General features: G+C 42.5%; 1 protein-coding gene across 2 annotated transcripts in view; it reads right to left on the bottom strand.

The window, feature by feature from the left end:
- The window catches only part of OCA2 (OCA2 melanosomal transmembrane protein), a 1,032,003-nt gene that overhangs the window by 327,672 nt on the left and 679,837 nt on the right, over nucleotides 1-24,494 (bottom strand). For both annotated transcript variants that reach the window (XM_085622873.1, XM_085622872.1), the window contains one exon: nucleotides 22,908-23,035. In XM_085622873.1, coding sequence (XP_085478999.1) covers nucleotides 22,908-23,035 — 128 coding nt within the window. The remainder of the gene's footprint in view (nucleotides 1-22,907; nucleotides 23,036-24,494) is intronic.

The following is a 24,494-nucleotide window of genomic DNA, read 5'->3' as shown; positions in this document are numbered from 1 at the left end:
AATCTATTTATGAATAGAGAACAATATATGGACTGAATTTGCGATTTCAACTCCATTTCTGGTGCACCTTCCATACAAAGCATTTTATCTTCTCTGGACTCCAGTGGCACTAAACAACGGCTAGGGCCAGAAGCTGATGCACAGGGCTGTACAATATATTGCGACTGGGATTGAGGTGCTGAACATGTGGTCAGCCATTGGGAGTTTTTTGTTTAACCCTTCTAAAATGTTTGTTACTCGAAAGAGAATTATTTCTGGTCGGTTGGTGTGTGATAGATAGATAGATATATATATATATATATATATATATATATATATATATCACCCGAAAAACTCCTGTCTGCCACTCAGTCTGACAGAGCCACCAGGCACAGACCTCAGGCACTCCCAAAGAACTGGCGAATTCCCACTCAATGTTGGTGAATGAAGCAGTGAAATGTATTAAATGGATAGTCCACAAGAGTTTAAACAGGCATAAGGCCTGCCATGACGTGTTTCACTCGACACAGCAAGCTTGATCATATATATATATATATATATATATATATATATATATATATATATATATATATATTCACTGAAAAAACCATAGGTTTCAGGCCTGATATAGTTAGGAATTAGCATTTAAAAAACCTTAGAAATTCACTGAAAAAAACAATAGGTTTTAGGGGTGTTATAGTTAGATGGACATTTCACTCGAACAAAACCATTGAAATTCCTCCGATATAGTTAGTTGTACTAACTACATCTCGCGCGCCCGAAATCCACTGCTGATGATGTCACATATTACGTCATTCATGACATGGTCAGTGACATCACTGATGACATCTTAAATGACATCACTGATGACATCATCCAGTGAATGTGGTTTGGTTCGTTATTTAAATATGTATTATATATACGGAAATCTAAAATCCCTCCTGACCGGGTGTTACCTGGACGCTCTGCTTTCTCTTCCTGCTGCTGGCCCTGCTGGAGCTCCCTCGGCCCCCCTCGTAGCACTCGGGGGTGCCGCTACGTCACGCATGGCCTGGAAGCGGCCTGAACTATAATCCCCAGGTGCCCCGGCGCTGGTCTGACGCTACCTACGCGCCCGGAGGCGCATTTAACATCGGCGCTCCCTTGGTGGAGCGGGAAGACGGAAATCTAAAATCCCTCCTGACCGGGTGTTACCTGGACGCTCTGCTTTCTCTTCCTGCTGCTGGCCCTGCTGGAGCTCCCTCGGCCCCCCTCGTAGCACTCGGGGGTGCCGCTACATCACGCATGGCCTGGAAGCGGCCTGAACTATAATCCCCAGGTGCCCCGGCGCTGGTCTGACGCTACCTACGCGCCCGGAGGCGCATTTAACATCGGCGCTCCCTCGGTGGAGCGGGAAGACGGAAATCTAAAATCCCTCCTGACCGGGTGTTACCTGGACGCTCTGCTTTCTCTTCCTGCTGCTGGCCCTGCTGGAGCTCCCTCGGCCCCCCTCGTAGCACTCGGGGGTGCCGCTACATCACGCATGGCCTGGAAGCGGCCTGAACTATAATCCCCAGGTGCCCCGGCGCTGGTCTGACGCTACCTACGCGTCCGGAGGCGCATTTAACATCGGCGCTCTCTTGGTGGAGCGGGAAGACGGAAATCTAAAATCCCTCCTGACCGGGTGTTACCTGGACGCTCTGCTTTCTCTTCCTGCTGCTGGCCCTGCTGGAGCTCCCTCGGCCCCCCTCGTAGCACTCGGGGGTGCCGCTACATCACGCATGGCCTGGAAGCGGCCTGAACTATAATCCCCAGGTGCCCCGGCGCTGGTCTGACGCTACCTACGCGCCCGGAGGCGCATTTAACATCGGCGCTCCCTTGGTGGAGCGGGAACACGGAAATCTAAAATCCCTCCTGACCGGGTGTTACCTGGACGCTCTGCTTTCTCTTCCTGCTGCTGGCCCTGCTGGAGCTCCCTCGGCCCCCCTCGTAGCACTCGGGGGTGCCGCTACATCACGCATGGCCTGGAAGCGGCCTGAACTATAATCCCCAGGTGCCCCAGCGCTGGTCTGACGCTACCTACGCTCCCGGAGGCGCATTTAACATCGGCGCTCCCTTGGTGGAGCGGGAAGACGGAAATCTAAAATCCCTCCTGACCGGGTGTTACCTGGACGCTCTGCTTTCTCTTCCTGCTGCTGGCCCTGCTGGAGCTCCCTCGGCCCCCCTCGTAGCACTCGGGGGTGCCGCTACATCACGCATGGCCTGGAAGCGGCCTGAACTATAATCCCCAGGTGCCCCGGCGCTGGTCTGACGCTACCTACGCGCCCGGAGGCGCATTTAACATCGGCGCTCCCTTGGTGGAGCGGGAAGACGGAAATCTAAAATCCCTCCTGACCGGGTGTTACCTGGACGCTCTGCTTTCTCTTCCTGCTGCTGGCCCTGCTGGAGCTCCCTCGGCCCCCATCGTAGCACTCGGGGGTGCCGCTACATCACGCATGGCCTGGAAACGGCCTGAACTATAATCCCCAGGTGCCCCGGCGCTGGTCTGACGCTACCTACGCGCCCGGAGGCGCATTTAACATCGGCGCTCCCTTGGTGGAGCGGGAAGACGGAAATCTAAAATCCCTCCTGACCGGGTGTTACCTGGACGCTCTGCTTTCTCTTCCTGCTGCTGGCCCTGCTGGAGCTCCCTCGTTCCCCCTCGTAGCACTCGGGGGTGCCGCTACATCACGCATGGCCTGGAAGCGGCCTGAACTATAATCCCCAGGTGCCCCGGCGCTGGTCTGACGCTACCTACGCGCCCGGAGGCGCATTTAACATCGGCGCTCCCTTGGTGGAGCGGGAAGATGGAAATCTAAAATCCCTCCTGACCGGGTGTTACCTGGACGCTCTGCTTTCTCTTCCTGCTGCTGGCCCTGCTGGAGCTCCCTCGGCCCCCCTCGTAGCACTCGGGGGTGCCGCTATATCACGCATGGCCTGGAAGCGGCCTGAACTATAATCCCCAGGTGCCCCAGCGCTGGTCTGACGCTACCTACGCGCCCGGAGGCGCATTTAACATCGGCGCTCCCTTGGTGGAGCGGGAAGATGGAAATCTAAAATCCCTCCTGACCGGGTGTTACCTGGACGCTCTGCTTTCTCTTCCTGCTGCTGGCCCTGCTGGAGCTCCCTCGGCCCCCCTCGTAGCACTCGGGGGTGCCGCTATATCACGCATGGCCTGGAAGCGGCCTGAACTATAATCCCCAGGTGCCCCAGCGCTGGTCTGACGCTACCTACGCTCCCGGAGGCGCATTTAACATCGGCGCTCCCTTGGTGGAGCGGGAAGACGGAAATCTAAAATCCCTCCTGACCGGGTGTTACCTGGACGCTCTGCTTTCTCTTCCTGCTGCTGGCCCTGCTGGAGCTCCCTCGGCCCCCCTCGTAGCACTCGGGGGTGCCGCTACATCACGCATGGCCTGGAAGCGGCCTGAACTATAATCCCCAGGTGCCCCGGCGCTGGTCTGACGCTACCTACGCGCCCGGAGGCGCATTTAACATCGGCGCTCCCTTGGTGGAGCGGGAAGACGGAAATCTAAAATCCCTCCTGACCGGGTGTTACCTGGACGCTCTGCTTTCTCTTCCTGCTGCTGGCCCTGCTGGAGCTCCCTCGGCCCCCATCGTAGCACTCGGGGGTGCCGCTACATCACGCATGGCCTGGAAACGGCCTGAACTATAATCCCCAGGTGCCCCGGCGCTGGTCTGACGCTACCTACGCGCCCGGAGGCGCATTTAACATCGGCGCTCCCTTGGTGGAGCGGGAAGACGGAAATCTAAAATCCCTCCTGACCGGGTGTTACCTGGACGCTCTGCTTTCTCTTCCTGCTGCTGGCCCTGCTGGAGCTCCCTCGGCCCCCCTCGTAGCACTCGGGGGTGCCGCTACATCACGCATGGCCTGGAAGCGGCCTGAACTATAATCCCCAGGTGCCCCGGCGCTGGTCTGACGCTACCTACGCGCCCGGAGGCGCATTTAACATCGGCGCTCCCTTGGTGGAGCGGGAAGACGGAAATCTAAAATCCCTCCTGACCGGGTGTTACCTGGACGCTCTGCTTTCTCTTCCTGCTGCTGGCCCTGCTGGAGCTCCCTCGGCCCCCATCGTAGCACTCGGGGGTGCCGCTACATCACGCATGGCCTGGAAACGGCCTGAACTATAATCCCCAGGTGCCCCGGCGCTGGTCTGACGCTACCTACGCGCCCGGAGGCGCATTTAACATCGGCGCTCCCTTGGTGGAGCGGGAAGACGGAAATCTAAAATCCCTCCTGACCGGGTGTTACCTGGACGCTCTGCTTTCTCTTCCTGCTGCTGGCCCTGCTGGAGCTCCCTCGGCCCCCCTCGTAGCACTCGGGGGTGCCGCTACATCACGCATGGCCTGGAAGCGGCCTGAACTATAATCCCCAGGTGCCCCGGCGCTGGTCTGACGCTACCTACGCGCCCGGAGGCGCATTTAACATCGGCGCTCCCTTGGTGGAGCGGGAAGATGGAAATCTAAAATCCCTCCTGACCGGGTGTTACCTGGACGCTCTGCTTTCTCTTCCTGCTGCTGGCCCTGCTGGAGCTCCCTCGGCCCCCCTCGTAGCACTCGGGGGTGCCGCTATATCACGCATGGCCTGGAAGCGGCCTGAACTATAATCCCCAGGTGCCCCGGCGCTGGTCTGACGCTACCTACGCGCCCGGAGGCGCATTTAACATCGGCACTCCCTCCGCGTAGCGGGACGCGCGCGGGTGGCCGCCGGGCTAAGCCCGGGCAAAGGGCGGGCCCTCTGTGGCCCTCCGAGGCCCGAAGAGACTGGACTGGGCCAGGTACTTTGCAGCTGTGTTCCGTAGAACAATTATAACTCATAGCTGTTTATTGTTACATGTTCTGGTAGTCTATTTGAGGGGGTTATTTTTCCCACTATATTTGTGGGCTTAGCGGGCTTGTCTTGGGTGCAGTTCCTCTCTTCTCTTGCCTGATTGTAATGACTGACGTCGGCAAACTATCTGCCCTGATGACTAAGGGCAATGATGAGAGGCATTTGCACACCACAGGCCCTATGGATAGCTATCTTATTAAAAAAGTAAGTCAGATTAACATTGATAGGAGGGCCTCCTTGGGCAAGGTGAGTCCCATTAGACTTCTTGAAGACATAACCCCTCCCTTACTGGCTCCGACTATCATGACTAGTAATACCTCTTGTGGAGCAAATAAGAGTACCATGATTATCGCTCAGGTGCATAACGCTAGGCATTCTAGTGCTACCTCACAGCTCCCATTGCCACTTGCCAAAACGGCTAGAAAATATACAAAGGTAAAACGCAGACATAGGGGGAAGCATGCACAACAAAGTTCAGCAACCCTCAAACAAAAAGTTTGCTCCCTAATACAGTCTCCCCTGGATAAAAACCCCGCTTCAGGGCATTTGGATGCAGTGCCATTTCTAACGCTTCAATCAAATAATTTTCCTTTATTTCCTACTTCACCTCGTAAATCTGCTGTTGAAGATCTTACAGGGTCAGGCGTGGTTAATTGCTCTGTAACTGATTCCCCCTTAAACACGCCCATCAATGCCTCTGCATCTCTGCTGAGCTTTTGCTCTAGCAGTGTTGATGAAGGCTCTCCAAATTTGCTCAGCTTTTCTCCTGCCTCACCCCCTATATTATCTAATGGGGAATTTAAAGGGACTAATTGTGACAATGGCTCTGAAGATTCAACTTTAAAATGGCTATCCGAGAACCTGAAGAAAATTATCACCCCAATTTTGATGGATACGATGGCCCAAGTCTCTGTTCTTAATCTGCCCCCACAGACCAATTATGGTTGCATGACTGTGACCGACGCTTTGGCCAAAATTGACCAAGTGATGAAACCCCTAATACAGCCCCTTCTGGATAATATTTCATTATTAAATACTCGCTTGGATTCTATAGAGAAAAAGCTGGCAGATAATACTCTTGTTCTTTCGGGCTGCGTGTCAGGTTTAAAAAACATCACTTCTTTTTATACTCCCGCTAAAGCCTTGACAAACACTATCTCTGGACCTCCAAGCCATCCTACTATTTTACCATCTACTCAGAAGGGATACTTGCCATCTCATCCTCTTTCCCCTATAACACCCACACTAACGAATAACATTGCACACAGTAAGACATCTGATAATTCAAAAGTCAATCCAAGTTTAGACTCAAAATCAGTCCCATCACAAAGGCTTGATAATCCAGCCATTAAAGACTTTGGGATTGGAAGTGACCTTAATAAAGACCGGCAATATCGTGCAATAGTGGACCTTCCTCCTGAAGCTGCACCGTACGTAATCATTTTAGCCGGCGTTCCCGAGCTCCCTATTGGGACTAGGGAAGATTATCAAGGTCTTCGGAACAAAGTTGTTTACTGGTTGCGTAAAAACAGATCCTTGCCTGCTTATATTAATGGGGAAATATTGCATGTGAGGCGTTGTGAATGGGTGGGGGTGCGTCCCAAAGACAAAAAAGGGGACGTAATTATTGTGAATTTTAAAGATCATAGGGCAGTTAGGCACATTGGGGACTGGTATGTCCATAGTAGTAGTGATGTTATTTCTACACATTACTTGAATTATTTTTATCCATATGTGCCAACTCAATCCCCTACGAACCAGGCGGATAGATGGCAGACAGTCACTAGGTCTGCTCGTATTCATCATGGTCATAGCCGGACTCCCTTTGTACAACCTCGTGGTCCATACAATCACCATCAGTACTTCAGACACCCTTACTCCTTGCATAGAGGCCAGAATAATTATACATGGGACGGGAATGACATTGCCCCGTCCATTTATAATTTGCCTACTCAAAACCATTTTGATGTTTTTTCAGGTTTGGAATTTGTCGATTGACATAGGAAAACTGTATGTGACAATTTTTCCATTAGGCTAGGGCCTAAACTCGATAATGTCCCGTTGATCCCCAAAGTTCAGGCCCCCTTACCTCTCACTGAGGACGCTACCCCAGTACAAATTACCCAGACTTTGATTAATGACAACATAAGTGAGGTTAGCTGTAGTAACACTCACAAGGCTCTCTTCTTACTCAATTCAAACGTTGAGGGACCTATTTGTGCCTCTACTTGTACTCGACCTGAGGAAACAAAGGTATCTTCCTCTCAAAGTAATCAAGGTACTAAAGTAATTAGGAAAGCCTGTACATTCTTATTCTGGAATGTGGCCGGTTTAAGGGAGAAAATCAACAATCCATCATGGGGCTCCATTATTGAGGGCCATGATATCCTAGCTTTCCAGGAAACCTGGTCCTTGGATCCGGTAAATATTAATGGATACAGAAGTTTTTTCACCCCGGCGGTGGGGAGCACCCATGGAAGAGCTAAGGGCGGTCTACTAACCTTAGTTTCCAATCAGCTTAAATACGAGGTTATCCGGTTTTCTCCTAAATCTAGTTTTTATCATTTAATAATTTTAAGGAATAGCAAGGGACTAAATGTCGTTGTAATTAATTTTTATAGTAACATACCAAGGAAAGAAATCCCCAGCGTTCTATCCACGCTGAGGGATGATATACATTGTGAAATAGACAAAACCGATAGAGAAGTTATGTTTGTTTGGGGGGGGGATTTTAACTGTAAACTCTGCACTAAAAGTAAACAGGGTTTATGCGGTTTAACTATCGAACAGGAAACAATTTCAACTCATTTTGAACATTCTCTGATTGGGGATTTACTAAATGACATATTGTTTATGTATGATTTAGGTTTTGTAAATGAAATTGCTCAAATGCCCTCTATCTTTGTGCCAACTTTTGTCGGTAGAGGAGCACTGTCTATTATTGATTTTATTATTGCTTCTAATAGTTGTCGCCACAATATTATTAAGTTCAATATTATAGACCAGCCAGTGAGTGACCATCTGCCTCAGATTATGGAAATTGAAAATCTTTTTTTGGACCAACAAACGGACGCGCCTTCGCTTCATGTAGTTTCGGACGTGGTCCTTGGTAGACAAAACGGGTATAGCTTAAAATGGAATAAGGTGGTCCCGGAAAGGTTTTTAGATAAATTACTGGGTATCTGCTCTACCAGCTTTGCCACATGCTTGGACGATAATTCTAGTCCTGATTCTATAATTGAACATTTTAACTTAATAGCTTTCACTATTAAGGAAGATTTATGGGTTGTGGCAAATGATAAGGCAAAGGGTAAAAGGAGCTGGTTTGACAACGCTTGCACCAGCTCCTTAACCTCCCTGAAAAGAGCTATCCACCAAGTACCACGTAATACTACTGAAATAAGAATCTGCAGGAAAGCATATAATGAAGCCCTAACAAATAGGAAAATGGTTATAAAAAAGGAGGCCCTGGAAGCGCTATGCGAAGCGTCACAACAGAAGGATGCGTCTGCCTTCTGGAAGGCTGTTAATACCCCTCTTCTTTATGATAACACCAAGGCGCGTATAGAAAATGCCATCACTGAGGAGGATTGGGTTATGCATTTTTCTTGTCTTTATACACCGCATGACAATCTTCATATTACTGATATTTCTCCCGGGGTCCATATAGCGGACAAGGTAGTTAAACTGGTTGTAAATCTGGAGGAAGTCAACTTGGCTTTGAATGCAACGAAGGGTGGCAAGGCTGCAGGGCCTGATGGTATCCCTGCTGACCTGTTTAAAGATAATGTTGAGCTCTGGGGCCCCATGCTTGTGCAATTATTTAATGCAGCTCTGGCTAGGGGCCTAAATCCGTCCTGGTTCACCTCCGTGATTGTACCTATCTATAAGAAGGGCGACAGGCAATCCTGCGCCTGCTACAGACCAATTTCTCTATTAGATTCGTCCGTCAAGATTCTCGGGGGAATCATTTTGGTCAGACTGCAAACCTGGGCAGAAGAAAATAAAATAATGAGCGATTTACAATATGGTTTCCAAAAGGGTATTGGAACTCAAGAACAGTGCCTAAACTTAATGATTATACAATCAAAATACCTGAGGATCAAGGGGGAGCGCCTCTATCTCACATTCGTCGACCTTTCATCGGCGTTTGACTGCGTCTCCCATGCTAAATTATGGACCATTTTAAGAGAGATAGGCGTGGAAGATTCCATTGTTTGTTTCTTGAAGGATCTTTATTCTGGTGCCTCAGCTTCGGTCCGCTACGGCCGTGAGGGTCAATGTACAAGGTCATTTCAGGTTGGCCGGGGCGTTCGCCAGGGCTGCGTCCTGGCACCCTTTTTATTTTTGTTGTATATTAATGGCCTTGAGCGTCATCTTCTGCGTGATTGCGGGGACATACCTAGGGTTGGGGGGAGGTTTGTCCCCGCACTCCTGTATGCGGATGACGCGGTTTTAATGGCCCGCACTCCCGTGGCTTTACAAAATTTGATAAAATCTTTTGAGTGCTTTATGTCTAGTCTAGACTTAAAAGTTAATTGCACTAAAACTTTTTCAATGAACTGTGGCACTAAATTTGGTAATCATGCAAAAAGAATGTTTTTAAATAACGTTCCATTGGAATCTACCTCTATCTTCCCATACCTTGGCGTACTGTTCCATGAAACTGGGGTGTGGACTCACGCGGTAAAGGCAAGAACTCTCTTGTTTCAAAAAACTACAATGGCCCTAATGAATTTTATTAAAAAACTGGGAAAGAAACCAATTAAGGAAATTTTAACTATTTATAAAGCTACATGTACCTCGGTTGCTATGTATGGCTCGGGCCTCTGGGGCCACACTAACATTGATCTACTTCAGAAAGCTGAGAATAGGTTTCTGAGACATGTTTTGAGAGTCCCCCAAAGTGTCGCGACCTATATTTGTCATTCTGAACTTGGCCTAAACTATATATCTGATTTGATCAGAATTCAACCTATTCTTCTGTGGCACAGGGTTTGGACAACTGATGAGTGCTCCCTGAATCGAGCCATCCTTCAGGATGTTATAAAACTGGAAAATGTGGACCGTTTAGATTGGCTAAACTACATCAAATCATTTTTTGCTAAAATTGGTCGCCAACACCATTTTGCAGATCCATCTTCAATGGAAAGTTTATCCAGGAATCTTTTGTCTAAACTATCCCTGGATTACCTTATAGAAAATAGAAGCCAAGAGGAATTGAAGAAAAAAACTGTGTCTCTGCATTTTTCCCTTCTAACGAGCAGTAGCCTGCAGCCTTACCTAACTTTGCCGATGTCTAATTATGAACGTTTTATCTTGACTCGTTTTAGATTGTCTATTGTTTTTAGATTATTGTCTTTTCCAGTTATGAATTCTTGGCCATCGAGCCTACCATTATGTCCGTGTGATGACTTTTCATCCCAGTCAGATATTCATATTCTGTTTTTCTGCACCTTTTATACCTTACCTCGTAAGACATATATTATTCCACTCCTCAAAGAATGGAAAATTAACAAATGTCGCTTGGCTTTCTTAGAGCTTCAGAGAATGGACACTGTTCTTACTGTTACCGCAGTTTTAACTTATTTAAAAAACGTTTTTAAACTTAGGAAATCACTGAGTCTAGATGTATTTTAAGTTTACCTTTCTCCCTTTTATATTTTCTTGTGTCTGTATTTAAATTGTAATTTAATGCTGTAACTTTCATGGTTTTTTGTCTTTAAAACCGAATAAAGTATTCTTGACTTGACTTGGTAATTTGCATTGAAGAATGAGTGGATATATAAATATAAATATCTGGATGGAGGATTTAGTAGCAGTGTGATTGACTGTTTACTTGACTAATTTATAGTGTCTCACTAAATATATTGGATAATGACTAAACTGTGTGAATATCTGTATCACTTTGTCAGTTGTTGTGTAAACTGCTAGCTACGTTGAAGTCTATATTATTTATTGATTAGTTAACTGAGTATTTGTATGGGAGAGTGAATGTGTGTGTGGTTCGTTGGGGGGTGTGTGACTGCCCAAAGATGTGTGAATAGTTGATTCAGTAGGTATATGAAGTTAAAACTACATGTTATAACAGTTGTTTGGGTGAGTGAATATCTTTATGGGTGTGGCGATGAGCCAATATATGTCTCAATGGTACATGTCCAACAAACTAGGAAAATAAAAGCCAGTGTATGTGTCAGTTTTTGTATATAAATAAGTATACATAAGACTCAGTGATTGTATGAGTGACTGTATGGATAACTATATACTTGTAATAGTGTTTTTATAACACACTAAGTATGAGTTATTATCTATATGAATATATGAAGTGGTGTTTTTATAAGTGTATAGCTAAGTAAAAGTAAGTATGATCCATTATTTGCATAAGTGAGCAGGATGACCTCATAAGTGATTAGGATGTGAGCTGGTGTGTAATGTTGATATAGGTGTATAAGTATATTTGATAGTGTTCTATTGATCATTGACAGCATGTATGAGTGAATCTATAGGTAAGTGATTAGATGTGTGTATAGATCTAGGAATCACTGAGTGGTTGTTTAGAAACTTGTATTGGTGTGTCAATGGTTTTAAATCTGGCACTCTGTATTTTACAGTGAGTGATGAAAGGTTATACTAGTGTATGATGAGGTGTATCTGATTGTCACGTGGATGATGTCATCAGTGATGTCATTAGTGATGTCATTTGAGATGTCATCAGTGATGTCACTGACCATGTCATGAATGATGTAATATGTGACATCATCAGCAGTGGATTGCGGGCGTGCTAGATGTAGTTAGTACAACTAACTATATCGGAGGAATTTCAATGGTTTTGTTCGAGTGAAATGTCCAGCTAACTATAACACCCCTAAAACCTATTGTTTTTTCAGTGAATTTCTAAGGTTTTTTAAATGCTAATTCCTAACTATATCAGGCCTGAAACCTATGGTTTTTTCAGTGAATTTCAAATGTTTTTTTAAATGCTAATTCCTAACTATATCAGGCCTGAAACCTATGTTTTTTTCAGTGAATTTCAAAGGTTTTGTAAATGACAATTTTTAATGTATTAATTGTTATACTGATTTTTTTAATACTGATTTACTACATTTTTTTAACTGTTTATTTTTAGATATTTTTTCAAATTACATTATAATTACATTATACATTACAATTCAAAATATACTTTCTCAGAATGAATTACTTTAGTTTAAATACTCTGCAAATAGGCAATAGACTTTTAAGTACAGTAGTTACAGTTGTTGCAATGGGCAACACAATTTCAAACACAATGCAACATTGAGTTCAATGTGAATTCCTAGTGAAATGCAATTAGTTACTTTATGGATTACTTTTCTAACCACAGGACTGGATCTTAGATTCAGTCCTTGGACATCTCCTGTAAACAGTTGAGTAAAAGCGTTTTGGTTACTGTAGTTATTTTTAAGGAATATTATTGTATTTTAAAAGTTGTCACCAATTTTATCCTATGGCAGAAAATACACTTAGCAGGTAAGTAGTGTTATCGTTACTTTTTCTTACTCAGTGGTGGATCCTGAATCCAGAACTGGCCAATCTCCTGTAAACAGTTGAAAGAATGTGTTTAAGTCATACAGACGATTTTTTAGGAATATTTTTAGTTTGTGAAAATAGACACTTAGAAACTTTTCTGGTGAAAACTACACAATGGGTTCCCATGGAAGGAAACACAAGTTACTGGTAAGTACACTTAGAATTACTTTTCAGAGTCAGTGCTGGGCTAAAAGATGCAGCACTGGGTTCTCGCCTGATAACAGGTGAGTAAATCGGAATTCGTAGTTCGGCTGATTTTAGAGGAATTTTTGTACAATGGTGAAGGAAGGGGGTGGGGCCTGAGGCGATGTGTGCAAACACACCCTGTGGCGCGTTTTAAGTTGGGGAATTAATTCCTCTTCAATCCTGAGGTCCCCTGGGGGCCAATTAGCCCACCAGGTACCTCCAGTATGCGCCAGGGAGCTGCATTGCAGAGAGGTGTTCAGAGGCCACGCCCCTTTTTACAACACTCTGCAACACAGCTCCGTGGTGCTTACTGGAGGTACCTGGTGGGCTAGTTGGCCCCTAGGGGACCTCTGGATTGAAGAGGAATGAATTCCCCAACTTAAAACAAGCCACACGGTGTGTTTGCACACATATCACCTCAGGCCCCACCCCCTACCTTAACCACTGTGCAAACGCGCCCTGTGGCACGTTTTAAGTTTGGTGTAATTCCGTTCAGCAGTTCGGGCTGTAGCTGCGTCAACAGGTCCTATGGGAAAATGCATGGGGAAAACGCGTTTTGGGACCCCCCTTTTTTCTCGGCCCCCGCTTGATGAATCATCGTGAAATTTTCAGGATAGGAGCGGACCGGAGCTGGCCAAAAGATTCGTGAATCGGCGCCGTTATTCCAAATAGAATGTTGCGGATTTCTTATGGAAAATAGGTTTTAACTATATCTACCTACTGGCGACTGCCAGTAGGTTATATATATATATATATATATATATATATATATATATATATATATATATATTCACTTAAAAAACCATAGGTTTCACACATGTTATAGTTAGCTGGACATTTCACTCGTAAAAAACCATTGAAATTCCCCCGATATAGTTAGTTCAGATAACTATAACTCACGCGACCGCAATCCACTGCTGATGACGTCACATATTACATCACTCATGACATGACATGGTCAGTGACATCACTCATGACATCACTGATGACATCATCCTTGTGATAGAGTGGCGGTCGCGCGAGTTATAGTTATCTGAACTAACTCTAACGGGGGAATTTCAATGGTTTTTTACGAGTGAAATGTCCAGCTAACTATAACATGGGTGAAACCTATGGTTTTTTTAAGTGAATTTGCAAGGTTTTTCAAATGCTAATTCCTAACTATAACGTGTGTGAAACCTATGGTTTTTTAAGTGAATTTGTAAGGTTTTTTTAAATGCTAATTTATGTATGTATTATTATATTTTTTATATATTTATTTTACAATAAACTACCTATGTATATAGTTATAGATTGACTGTATCCTGTAATATGGAATGGCTCAGCACTTTTTTTTTTAATTTGGATAAAGTTGAACAGCATAGTTAATATCTTCTATAAACTTATAAACAGTTTAAAATGTTTTTTTTTTTTTTTAAATTTTCACGGTGCGCGCACGGTGCTCGCACACCGCGATTTTTTGAATAAAAAATAAAATGTTTTTTTCACCCTTCGGGGTCCTTCAGGGACCCCCTGACCAAGGCTAGGGGTTCAGGAAATCTCTACCCTGCCCCCTTTTCACGTTCTCCACCTTTCTTTTTCACTGTCACACACAAAATGGCGGCCGGCACTTCCTGATTTCGACCGATTCGAATGTTGACTGACATGTAACCACCAATCAGAATTACGCTCGCGCACGTTATGGTGCGCGTACGGTGCGCGCTAATAGATATTTATGTACTTTTAACTGCAACTTTCTCAGGAACTACTGAACAGATTGACACCATATATGCAAAAGGCACATGCCTGACCTGTGGACTACCTCTTTGCCAAATTTCAAGTAATTCTGTTCAGTCGTTCGGGCTGTACCTTCGACTAAAGGTCCTATGGGAAAATGCATGGGAAAAACGTGTTTTGGGACCCCCCTTTTTTCTCAGCCCCCGCTTGACGAATCACCCCGAGACTTTCAGGGTAGGAGCTGAGCGGAACGCCCCATTAGTTTTGAAAATTTCGCGAGGATTCGTCAACCGGCGCCAAAGTTATTCAAAATAGAATTTTCAGATTTCCTATGGGAACTCGGTATTAACTATAACTATCTACTGGCGACCGCCAGTAGATTATATATATATATATATATATATATATCTCACGATTTCCACAGCGTCTATGCTTTCTCTGCAGCAACACAGGGACACGGACCACGGACTAGTGCCAATAATTGTTCTTTATTTAGATGCCACCATAACGCGTTTCAACTCCTGCGAGTCTTGATCACATGGTAACGGTGTTTAGCGGCAAAGACACTTTTAAACTTGCAACGTGCTCCGTGATTAGTTCGCACAAATCAATGGGCCTAGAAGAGGTATTTCACTTCATCATTTTTACAAATTCATTAACTGGCATTGATACTACGTTTTTGCGTTTTTTTGATATTCCAACAATTCAACAATTATTTTTCACCTTAAAGACAATTATATCTATATATCTTAATAACTTGTTGATTAATAATTGCATACATGCGATTTACATTCTTAAAACATCATCAAAGGCCTCCCATTTGTCAGAGTACTGCATCGTGAGTAATGCGTTTTTTTGATATTTCAACTGTTCAACAATTATTTTTCACTTTGAAGACAATTTTATCAATATACCTTAATAGCTAGTTGATTAATAATTGCATAAATGCGGTTTCCTTTTTTTTGAAACATCATCAGAGGCCTACCATTTGTCAGAATACTTCATCAAAAATAATGCCAATTATTCGAAATAAGAAGCCCAGTGATTACACTTGTGCAAATAGTGCTATAAAGTGCTGTTCTAGTGAAAAGAAAAATGTGTCAGTGCATGGGTAGAATAAAAAATAATAATATACATAAAATACAAAATTCGAATTTTCCCTTGTTCTACAAATTTATATATGTATGAAAATTATTCATAGTTTCACTGATGTCACTATTGGAAGTATTTTCCTTTTGGGTATTATGACAAAATGATTTTGCTCTGAACTTATCCTGATTAATGTCTAGTACTGGCAGGTTAGAAAAATGCATGGGTTAGTATGTATATAGTTCACCTATGTAACACTGGTGTGGTACTCGAACATATGTCGCAAATATATGGTGCAAAATTGCGTCTACATAAATATAAACATAAATATATAAATATATAAATAAATATATAATATATAAATATATAAATACATAAATAAGCAATGTATATACACCAATATTTACAATATCCAAATTTTACACATGTTAAAAATTCCTCATAAAATTACGTAAAATTCTATACAATACTAAAGTCATTGTATGGTTTATAGAAGTTCGTGCTGGCCCGATAGGAGGTTTATTTGTATACAGGTGTAAAGGTCTTCCGTGATGTTAAGACCACCTGGGGTCTTTGTATCGAGGTTCAGTATGTACTGAGTTTCTAATTTTCTTAATTTAACCTCTCTATTACCACCCCGTCTGCTTGGTGGAATACAGTCTATTAGGAAGAATCTTAAATCCTGACTTCTTGAGTTGTGGTATTCACGGAAATGTCTGGCTACCGGATATGTGTTATCATGATTATTGATGGCTCTAATATGTTGGAGAATCCGTTTGTGTGCTTGTAGCTTGGTGCTACCAATGTATTGTAGCCCACAGGGACATATTAGAACATAAATAACATATTCCGTCTTGCAGGTAAGTAGCTTTTTTATTTTAACCTCCTCCTTGCCGAAGGGTGTTGTGTATGTAGTTTTATTTATGCCTAACTGGCATGCCTTGCACGTTTTACATCTGTAAAAACCATAGTGTGTTTTTAGCCAGCTACACGATTCAATTATTTCCGGGCTTGTGTTTACAAGCTTATCCCTCATAGACATTCCCCTTCTATATGTAATGGATGCTTTAGTGGGCAAACTCTCACCTAGAACTGGGTCGCTAAGGACGATTGGCCAATTGTTCTTTATGATTTTCCGTAGCTCTTTATGTTGGTTATTGTAGTCTACAATAAAGCGAAATTCACATTTGTCACTGTCCTCTCTGGTGTTTACTGCTAAGAGCTTCGCTTTAGGCCTGATTAAGTCTAGGCGAACACTATTCATAGATTTTGCTATTGCCCCATCTATGGTTTTGTGGGAATATCCCCTGGCAAGGAATCTTTTCTTGGCGAGTGTTTGTTCTTGTCTGAGGACTAACCCGTCACTATTGATACGTCTTAATCTAAGCATTTCCCCATAGGGAATGCTGTTAATTAAGTGTCGAGGGTGGGCACTGGAGTTATGCAGAGTTGAATTACCTGCTGTCTTTTTACGATAAAGTTTAGTTTGAATTATGTTTTCATCAATGTAAACGGTGGTATCTAGAAAATTGACAGTCGAGTTGCTGATAGTGCCTGTGAATTCAAGATTTAAATCGTTGTTGTTAATTAATTTAAGGAATCTTTCTGCCTCACATTGTTCACCCTTCCAAATTATAAACAAATCATCTATAAATCTTAACCAGATGATAATGTTGTTTTTCATATTTTCCTTGAATTCACTGTCCAAGACCAGCTCCTCCCATATATATATATATATATATATATATTCACTGTAAAAACCATAGGTTTCACACATGTTATAGTTAGCTGGACATTTCACTCGTAAAAAAAAACATTTAAATTCCCCCGTTATAGTTAGTTCAGCTAACTGCAACTCGCGCGACCGCAATCCACTGCTGATGACGTCACATATTACATCACTGTATTCACTAAGATACTGTTAATAAGTCAGTTATACAATTAATTTTACAGAAAAAACATCCATTTAGACACTTATTTACCCATTTATTCTTCCGTTAACCTTTAGATATACATAAATAAAAAATATTTATTTTTCAGAAAGACACATATTCACTGGATGATGTCATCAGTGATGTCATGAGTGATGTCATCAATGATGTCATGAGTGATGTCACTCACCATGTCATGAGTGATGTAATATGTGACGTCATCAGCAGTGGATTGCGGTCGCGCGAGTTATAGTTAGCTGAACTAACTATAACGGGGGAATTTCAATGGTTTTTTACGAGTGAAATGTCCAGCTAACTATAACATGTGTGAAACCTATGGTTTTTTCAGTGAATTTGCAAGGTTTTTTAAATGCTAATTCCTAACTATAACGTGTGTGAAACCTATGGTTTTTTCAGTGAATTTGCAAGGTTTTTTAAATGCTAATTCCTAACTATAACGTGTGTGAAACCTATGGTTTTTTCAGTGAATTTGCAAGGTTTTTTAAATGCTAATTCCTAACTATAACGTGTGTGAAACCTATGGTTTTTTAAGTGAATTTGCAAGGTTTTTTTAAATGCTAATTTCTAACTATAACGTGTGTGAAACCTATGGATTTTTAGTGAATTTGTAAGGTTTTTTAAATGCTAATTTATGTATGTATTATATTTTTTATATATTTATTTTACAATAAACTACCTATGTATATAGTTATAGATTGACTGTATCCTGTAATATGGAATGGCTCAGCTCTTTTTTTTTGAATTTGGATAAAGTTGAACAGCATAGTTAATATCTTCTATAAACTTATAAACAGTTTAAAATGTTTTTTTTTAAGGGTTTTTCACGGTGCGCGCACCGTGCTCGCACCCCGCGATTTTTTGAAAAAAAATAAAATGTTTTTTTCACCCTTCGGGGTCCTTCAGGGACCCCCTGACAAAGGCTAGGGGGTCAGGAACTCTCTACCCTGCCCCCTTTTCACGTTCTCCACCTTTCTTTTTCACTCTCACACACAAAATGGCGTCCGACACTTCCTAATTTCGACGGATTGGAATGTTGACAGACATCTAACCACCAATCAGAATTACGCTCGCGGACATTTGGTGTGCGCACCGTGCTCGCACCGTGCGCGCATATAGATATTTATGTACTTTTAACTGCAATTTTCTCAGGAACTACTGAACAGATTGACACCATATATGCAAAAGGCACATGCCTGACCTGAGGACTACCTCTTTGCCAAATTTCAAGTAATTCTGTTCAGCCGGACGGGCTGTACCTTCGACTAAAGGTCCTATGGGAAAATGCATGGGAAAAATGCGTTTTGGGACCCCCCTTTTTCCTCAGCCCCCGCTTGACGAGTCACCCCGAGACTTTCAGGGTAGGAGCTGAGCGGAGCGCCCCATTAGTTTTGAAAATTTGACGAAGATAAGCTAACCGGCGCCAAAGTTATTCAAAATAGAATTTTCAGATTTCCTATGGGAACTCGGTCCTAACTATAACTAACTACTGGCGACCGCCAGTAGATTATAAATATATATATATATATATATATATATATATATATATATATATATATATATATATGCGTCACACTTCACCTTAAACTCGCCGATGTGCTAGGGAAGTGAATCACGGACCCAGATAAAGCAGCTTCCAATGTTTATTTCGATCTCGCAGAAACCTCAGCAGCCATATATATTTAAGGTTTGCCATTTCACGAGTCACACTCGCAGGATGGTAAACGCTGCACACTGACAGGCGACTTGAACAGAGACTCGCGCCTCTGGCTCCTGCTGACGTGTTTCGGGATTTCCCCCTTCATCCATGGGCAGTTTTATATAAGTGATGGCAGACAAAGACCAACGGTATATCCCTTTCTTTTTATTTCAAAATGTCTTTGATAGCACTCAGGTGAGTAAAACACACTTCAGAGTTATGGGACCTGTTGTCTCAAGAATTCACTCCGCAGGGGGTTACTGCCAAACAAATGTCAATATTGGAGCAAAGTTCAATAGAGGCACCAATCATGTGACCGAACGTAGCGCCCGTCATTAACAGCTCCAACCCGCTCCACTTCCTTACTGCCCCAATAAGCAGCAGCGGACCCACCAGGTTCTTGTGGTGGTTCTGGCTCATGGCCCAGGCAGGGCCACTAAATCCAAATAAACTAAATGCACACTGACAGGCGATTTGAACAGTGACTCATGCCTCTACCAAAGAGATGTCACTTTCCCTTCGCTTTGTGAGTATCAATGTACTTTTTATATGAAAATACAATAAAAAATATAGCATTAACATTACAATATTAGACTTCTCAGTACCTCTAAATGGCGAGTCATACCTATATTAGACCAATAAGCACCACTTCAGTTTTGCATCCTAATTTACTCACTATTTTCTCAGATTGTTAATGTCTTTAGGTATATAAACTCGTACCTCTTGTTATAGACAAACATCTGCTGATCCTACTGTAATCCCCAAAGCATAAGAAAAAATGCTCTAACAGGGAAAATAGAGGGACCTAACAAAAGGACTGTCTTAGAATAGGTTAAATGTAATGAGTTTTTCTAAAGCTTTTCAAAGGTCTAGGCATGTTTTGGGTCTCTAAGAGGATTATACAAGACCTTTGCAGAAAGTGCAAAGAAGCAGCTCTGTACCTTGGTGATCACTGACAATGCTGGATGCACAGGTTTCTCCTCAAACTCCTTGAAGTGTATTATGAAAGGGAAGTCAATATAATCTGAAATGTATTCCATGTCTTATGGGGTGAAAGTAACTTCCTGCTCCCCTTGCGAACATTTTCTTTTCTACCCAGCCCCACTATAAAGCTAACTTTAGTATTCAGGGACTTCTGCCTCCAGTTTAAAAGGTTATCTGAGAGGCCTTCAAGGGAAGGCTGACAAAAAATGAGCATCACATAATTGCTACCACAACCATGTGAACCCAATGAAGTAGTAAAAATGCTCTTCGAAAGTTTCAGAAGCATGCCTTTAGGAAAACAAGACTTGACTCCCTAGACCAAAGAACTGACAAGGGCTCTTAACTGAACAGTTGCCACAGCCGTTCTCCTAGTTAGTACTTTTGACTGGGAAACAAATAAGATAGGTGCATAAAAAGAAAGAGCCATGACCGATGAAAGCAACTGCTTATGAAAAAAGAAAGACTACAATTTTAAACTTTCTGAAAGCCAAAAAAACGTATAGCAAGAGTTACATGAAAAGAGGGACTATGACTGCTGTAGAACACATAACTACGGGACAGTTTTAGATCTTGTGTGTCGGCCAAGGTTTCCATCACAACTATGTGAATCCATCAAAGGAGTGAAAATAGTACCTGTAGAGACACGTGTGTTTCTGTGGTAAAAAGCCCAGAGTGGTTGTGGTGTATGAAACACTGCTGGACATTCAACTTGGAAGCATCTATCTACTGGTGCACGTTTAATTGAGATTCATATGCACTACTATTCTTATATAATCAGCACGCAGAAAATCCCTGCTGATCCCAATAACATTTCCATCACCCCTCTCTCCAGTTGTATTTGCTCTATTCACTCGCACAGGTATTTCAGGTATTTCACAAGCCAAACTCTGGTGCATTTGACCTTGGTCATCCTTTTTCCACTTCTGATGAATATCAAGGAGAGTATATTTCTATGTGTCCTTGTGACTAGGGTCAACATCTTTGATATTATCCTACTTCGCAAGAGGTGCCGTTTGCACCATGCGTGTGGAAGGGACCTGCTCACAAGCAAGAATATCGCAAAGTTTCAGTACATGCTCTTTGAATGTTGTGTGCGGGGTGGGGGTGTGTGAGGATCAGTCCTTTCTCTAGATTAAGTGTCGCCAACCAGTTGATCACGAACTACCAGTAGCTTGGAGACACCTTCAGAGTAGCTCACAGCCTTGAGTTCATTTTGGAATAAGCACAGGGTCACATTTTCTTTTAAAGGTAAGGGAAGACTGTGCTTATTTTACATTATTTTACATTATCATCATAAGGATGCAGATAGAGCCTGATAATGAACAGTGCTCAGTCAGATTTAGGACCCCAGGCTTGGGCACAGAGGTGAAGATCTGAACCACTGAGGTGTTTAACTCAAATAAAAGTCCTTATCAACTCAATATTGGAGTGTGAGAACAAAATGTTGCATTTATAAACACCAGGCCTCTTGCTCCCAGTGGCCACATTGACATATTTATAACCAAAAAATACAGTCGTAAAATGTGAGAAATTTAAATTGAAGAAAGTTATTTATATGAAATATTAAACCTTAATGTTTTTCTCCACTTTCAAATAAACCAACTGTGTCTTAATGTTTTATGAAGCGTGTTTCTTCACTTGAAATTCCTCCCATTTAAACAAATGGATGTATTTTTCTGTTATAAATATAGGACCTTGTCTACAGGCCACTGGGAGCAAGATACCTGATGTTTACAAATGTGGCACTTGGAAATGGGGGAAAATTTTAATTATGAGTTTTATGGAACCCATATAAACAAAGTTAACTTGTCAGTTTAATTTTCTCCCATTTATAAGTGATGCCTTTACACACAGCAGGCAACTTCCTCACTGTTAGACCTGCCTTTTCCAGCCTGTTTATCCCCAGACCTTTTGCCCTCCTGTTTTGGACCCTGTTTTTGGGGGGTTTTATGACTGTGGGTACTTTCCCACTGCTGATCAGAGCTAAGGGGCATGTCCGACTAAGCCCACACTCACTACTACTACAAAACAACAAACCTTGCCCAGGCATGCCGCGCACTGGTGCGGCTAATAAAAACAATGGAATAAGCTGGTAATTATTTCAAGTAAAGTAAGAAATCAATTCAATGGGGTTCCGGGGGCAGAGGGGCGACGCCTCTGTGCCCCAATGAAGAAACGGCCTCTGGTCAAAGTCCATGCTGTGCAGGAACTTTCTTTGGCATTCCCATTGCGGTGCCTTTCTAAGGCTCACCGCCTGGGACCGCCAAAGCACCACCCGCCAGACCAGGAGAAAACTCTTAATCTGGCAGGCAGACAACATTGGCTGTGTGAGATCAGGGTACTGGCATGGTATTCCAATGCCAAACTTGTAATCAGGTCCTGAATTTGTTGATCATACTTCCATTCATGAATATCTTTCCTGCGGGCTTTTGATAAATGGTCAGCATAATCATGAGAAGGCCCACTATAATTATATGGCAATGGAGGAACATGCAGCAGTGTTGCTTGAATTATGCAGCTAGAAAGCGCAAATTAAGCAGCAGAAGGGCAATTTTTGGTGCTATTATTTTACTATTCTGTAATTTTAACACTTATTAATACTCATAGCTATTTGAATTATGGGAAAATGAGCAATCAACTCCATTGTATTTTTATGAGTTTTGGCATTTAAAAAAGTGAGATTTTTAAAAGTGGCAGATGACAAAAGCACATATGTAAATAATGTTTTCAATAATAATAAAATAGTTAAAAATGAATTGTTTCACACCATAAATACTGCAAAGTATAGTCTTGCTTGGTTTTTCAATTGAAACAAACTGTCCTAGCATTTACTATCTTGTGTGAAGTAATAAACAAAGTTTAGAGTCCATACCTCCATCAAGACGAACAAAGCTGCAAAAAAGAGTAGAGTGGCCCACTCAACTCTATTTAAAATCATCTCAAAATCATGTATATCAGCCAAAACCAAGAGCCACAGAGCACCCAACATTGCAATCCAACCTAAAAGACAGGAAAGAAACAAACAATTGTTATTAATTATACGGATTATACAAAATAATGCCCACTTTTATGAACTGGCTCTTCGAGCACTGAAGTCAAAATTTATAGGCAACATTACACTACCCAGATTGGTGTTTCCCCAAAGGGAAGTAAGTACAGGAAGATATGTTGCCACAGTAAAAGCTCCAGGTTTGATTATAGGCAGATTCAACAATAAAGAGATTTGCAGTGATTTACATTAGGAAAAAAGTGTTAATTTAACGGAGTATAGGCACTGATATCTCTGCTCATGGACCACTATCAGCAATGGCAACAGGGCAGCATGTTAACAGGATGGTTTTCTTCAGCTTATGTCAAGCTAAACTTACAGAATTGAAAAAGCAGACAAAAAGGTGTGAAATAGCCAATAGGGCAAGAGGGCCAATCCTAGAGGGATCTAGATGATCTCACATGGTTTCAGCTTATATTACTCCCTCACAGACTTATAAAGGACGCAATTCATTAAGTGTGCCAATGTAATTTCTACTTGAGAGAAAGTGAATTATTAGTTGGGGTGGAAGCAAAAATGTCACTATTCTTGTTAGGTTCAGCAAAGGTTTCAGTAATATAAACCTGAGCTCAGCCCTTGGTAATTATGGCACAGAGCTAACAGGCTTAATTTTGGAAAATGTGTAAAGCATTTAGAAGTATCAAAACTGTTAAAAAGTGAAAACACAATAAAAATCTCACTCCACTTTATAAAAATAGAGAATATTTTAATGAACAAAATGACACCAAAACGACCCGGAGATATTACTTTTTAAAATTTTTAAATAAAAATAGCACCAGAAAGAGCAAAGACCCAACCATAGGCAACTGGTTACGCTAGACTAGAACAAATTAAACTTATAAGGGGGAAACAGCCTCTCCACAAACCTGGAATTAACACGCAATGCCGTTACCATGCATAGTAAGTCTACTTAAGGTAAGTATAAATGTTTGTGTGTTTACGTGTTGTGGTAAATAAAATTCCTTTACCGGGACTTAATTTGATGCGGAAACATAATAAAATAGCTCAGTAAAATGAGAGGCAGAATCCGTGGTATTAGAGGTTCGGAATGGGCTTTATTCCAATGAACGATTATAATCGGTTGCTCCAAGTTCCATCACCACGGAGGTTCAGGAAGTGAAGTACATACTTTATTGACAAGAAATGACTTTTATAGTACATACATTACAATGAAGCGAATACAGTAGGCGTAACAATTGATAAGGAAAATGACGATTCATATGCGTAACCGAAAATGGGTGTAATAAGGAGTAAAAAGGAACATAATTGGTTATGATGTCATATATAGGTGGATCTATAAGATAATACTTGGCATAGATGCGCGCGCAGCAGCATGACGTGTGATTGACGTGCAACTAGGGGGTGAAGGGGACTTGACATTTAGCTCTACATGTGGAGACGAAAAGTCTG

Source organism: Triturus cristatus, chromosome 8 (genome assembly GCF_964204655.1).
Source record: "Triturus cristatus chromosome 8, aTriCri1.1, whole genome shotgun sequence".
Taxonomy (NCBI): domain Eukaryota; kingdom Metazoa; phylum Chordata; class Amphibia; order Caudata; family Salamandridae; genus Triturus; species Triturus cristatus.
This window is presented reverse-complemented; position numbering and strand designations above follow the sequence as displayed.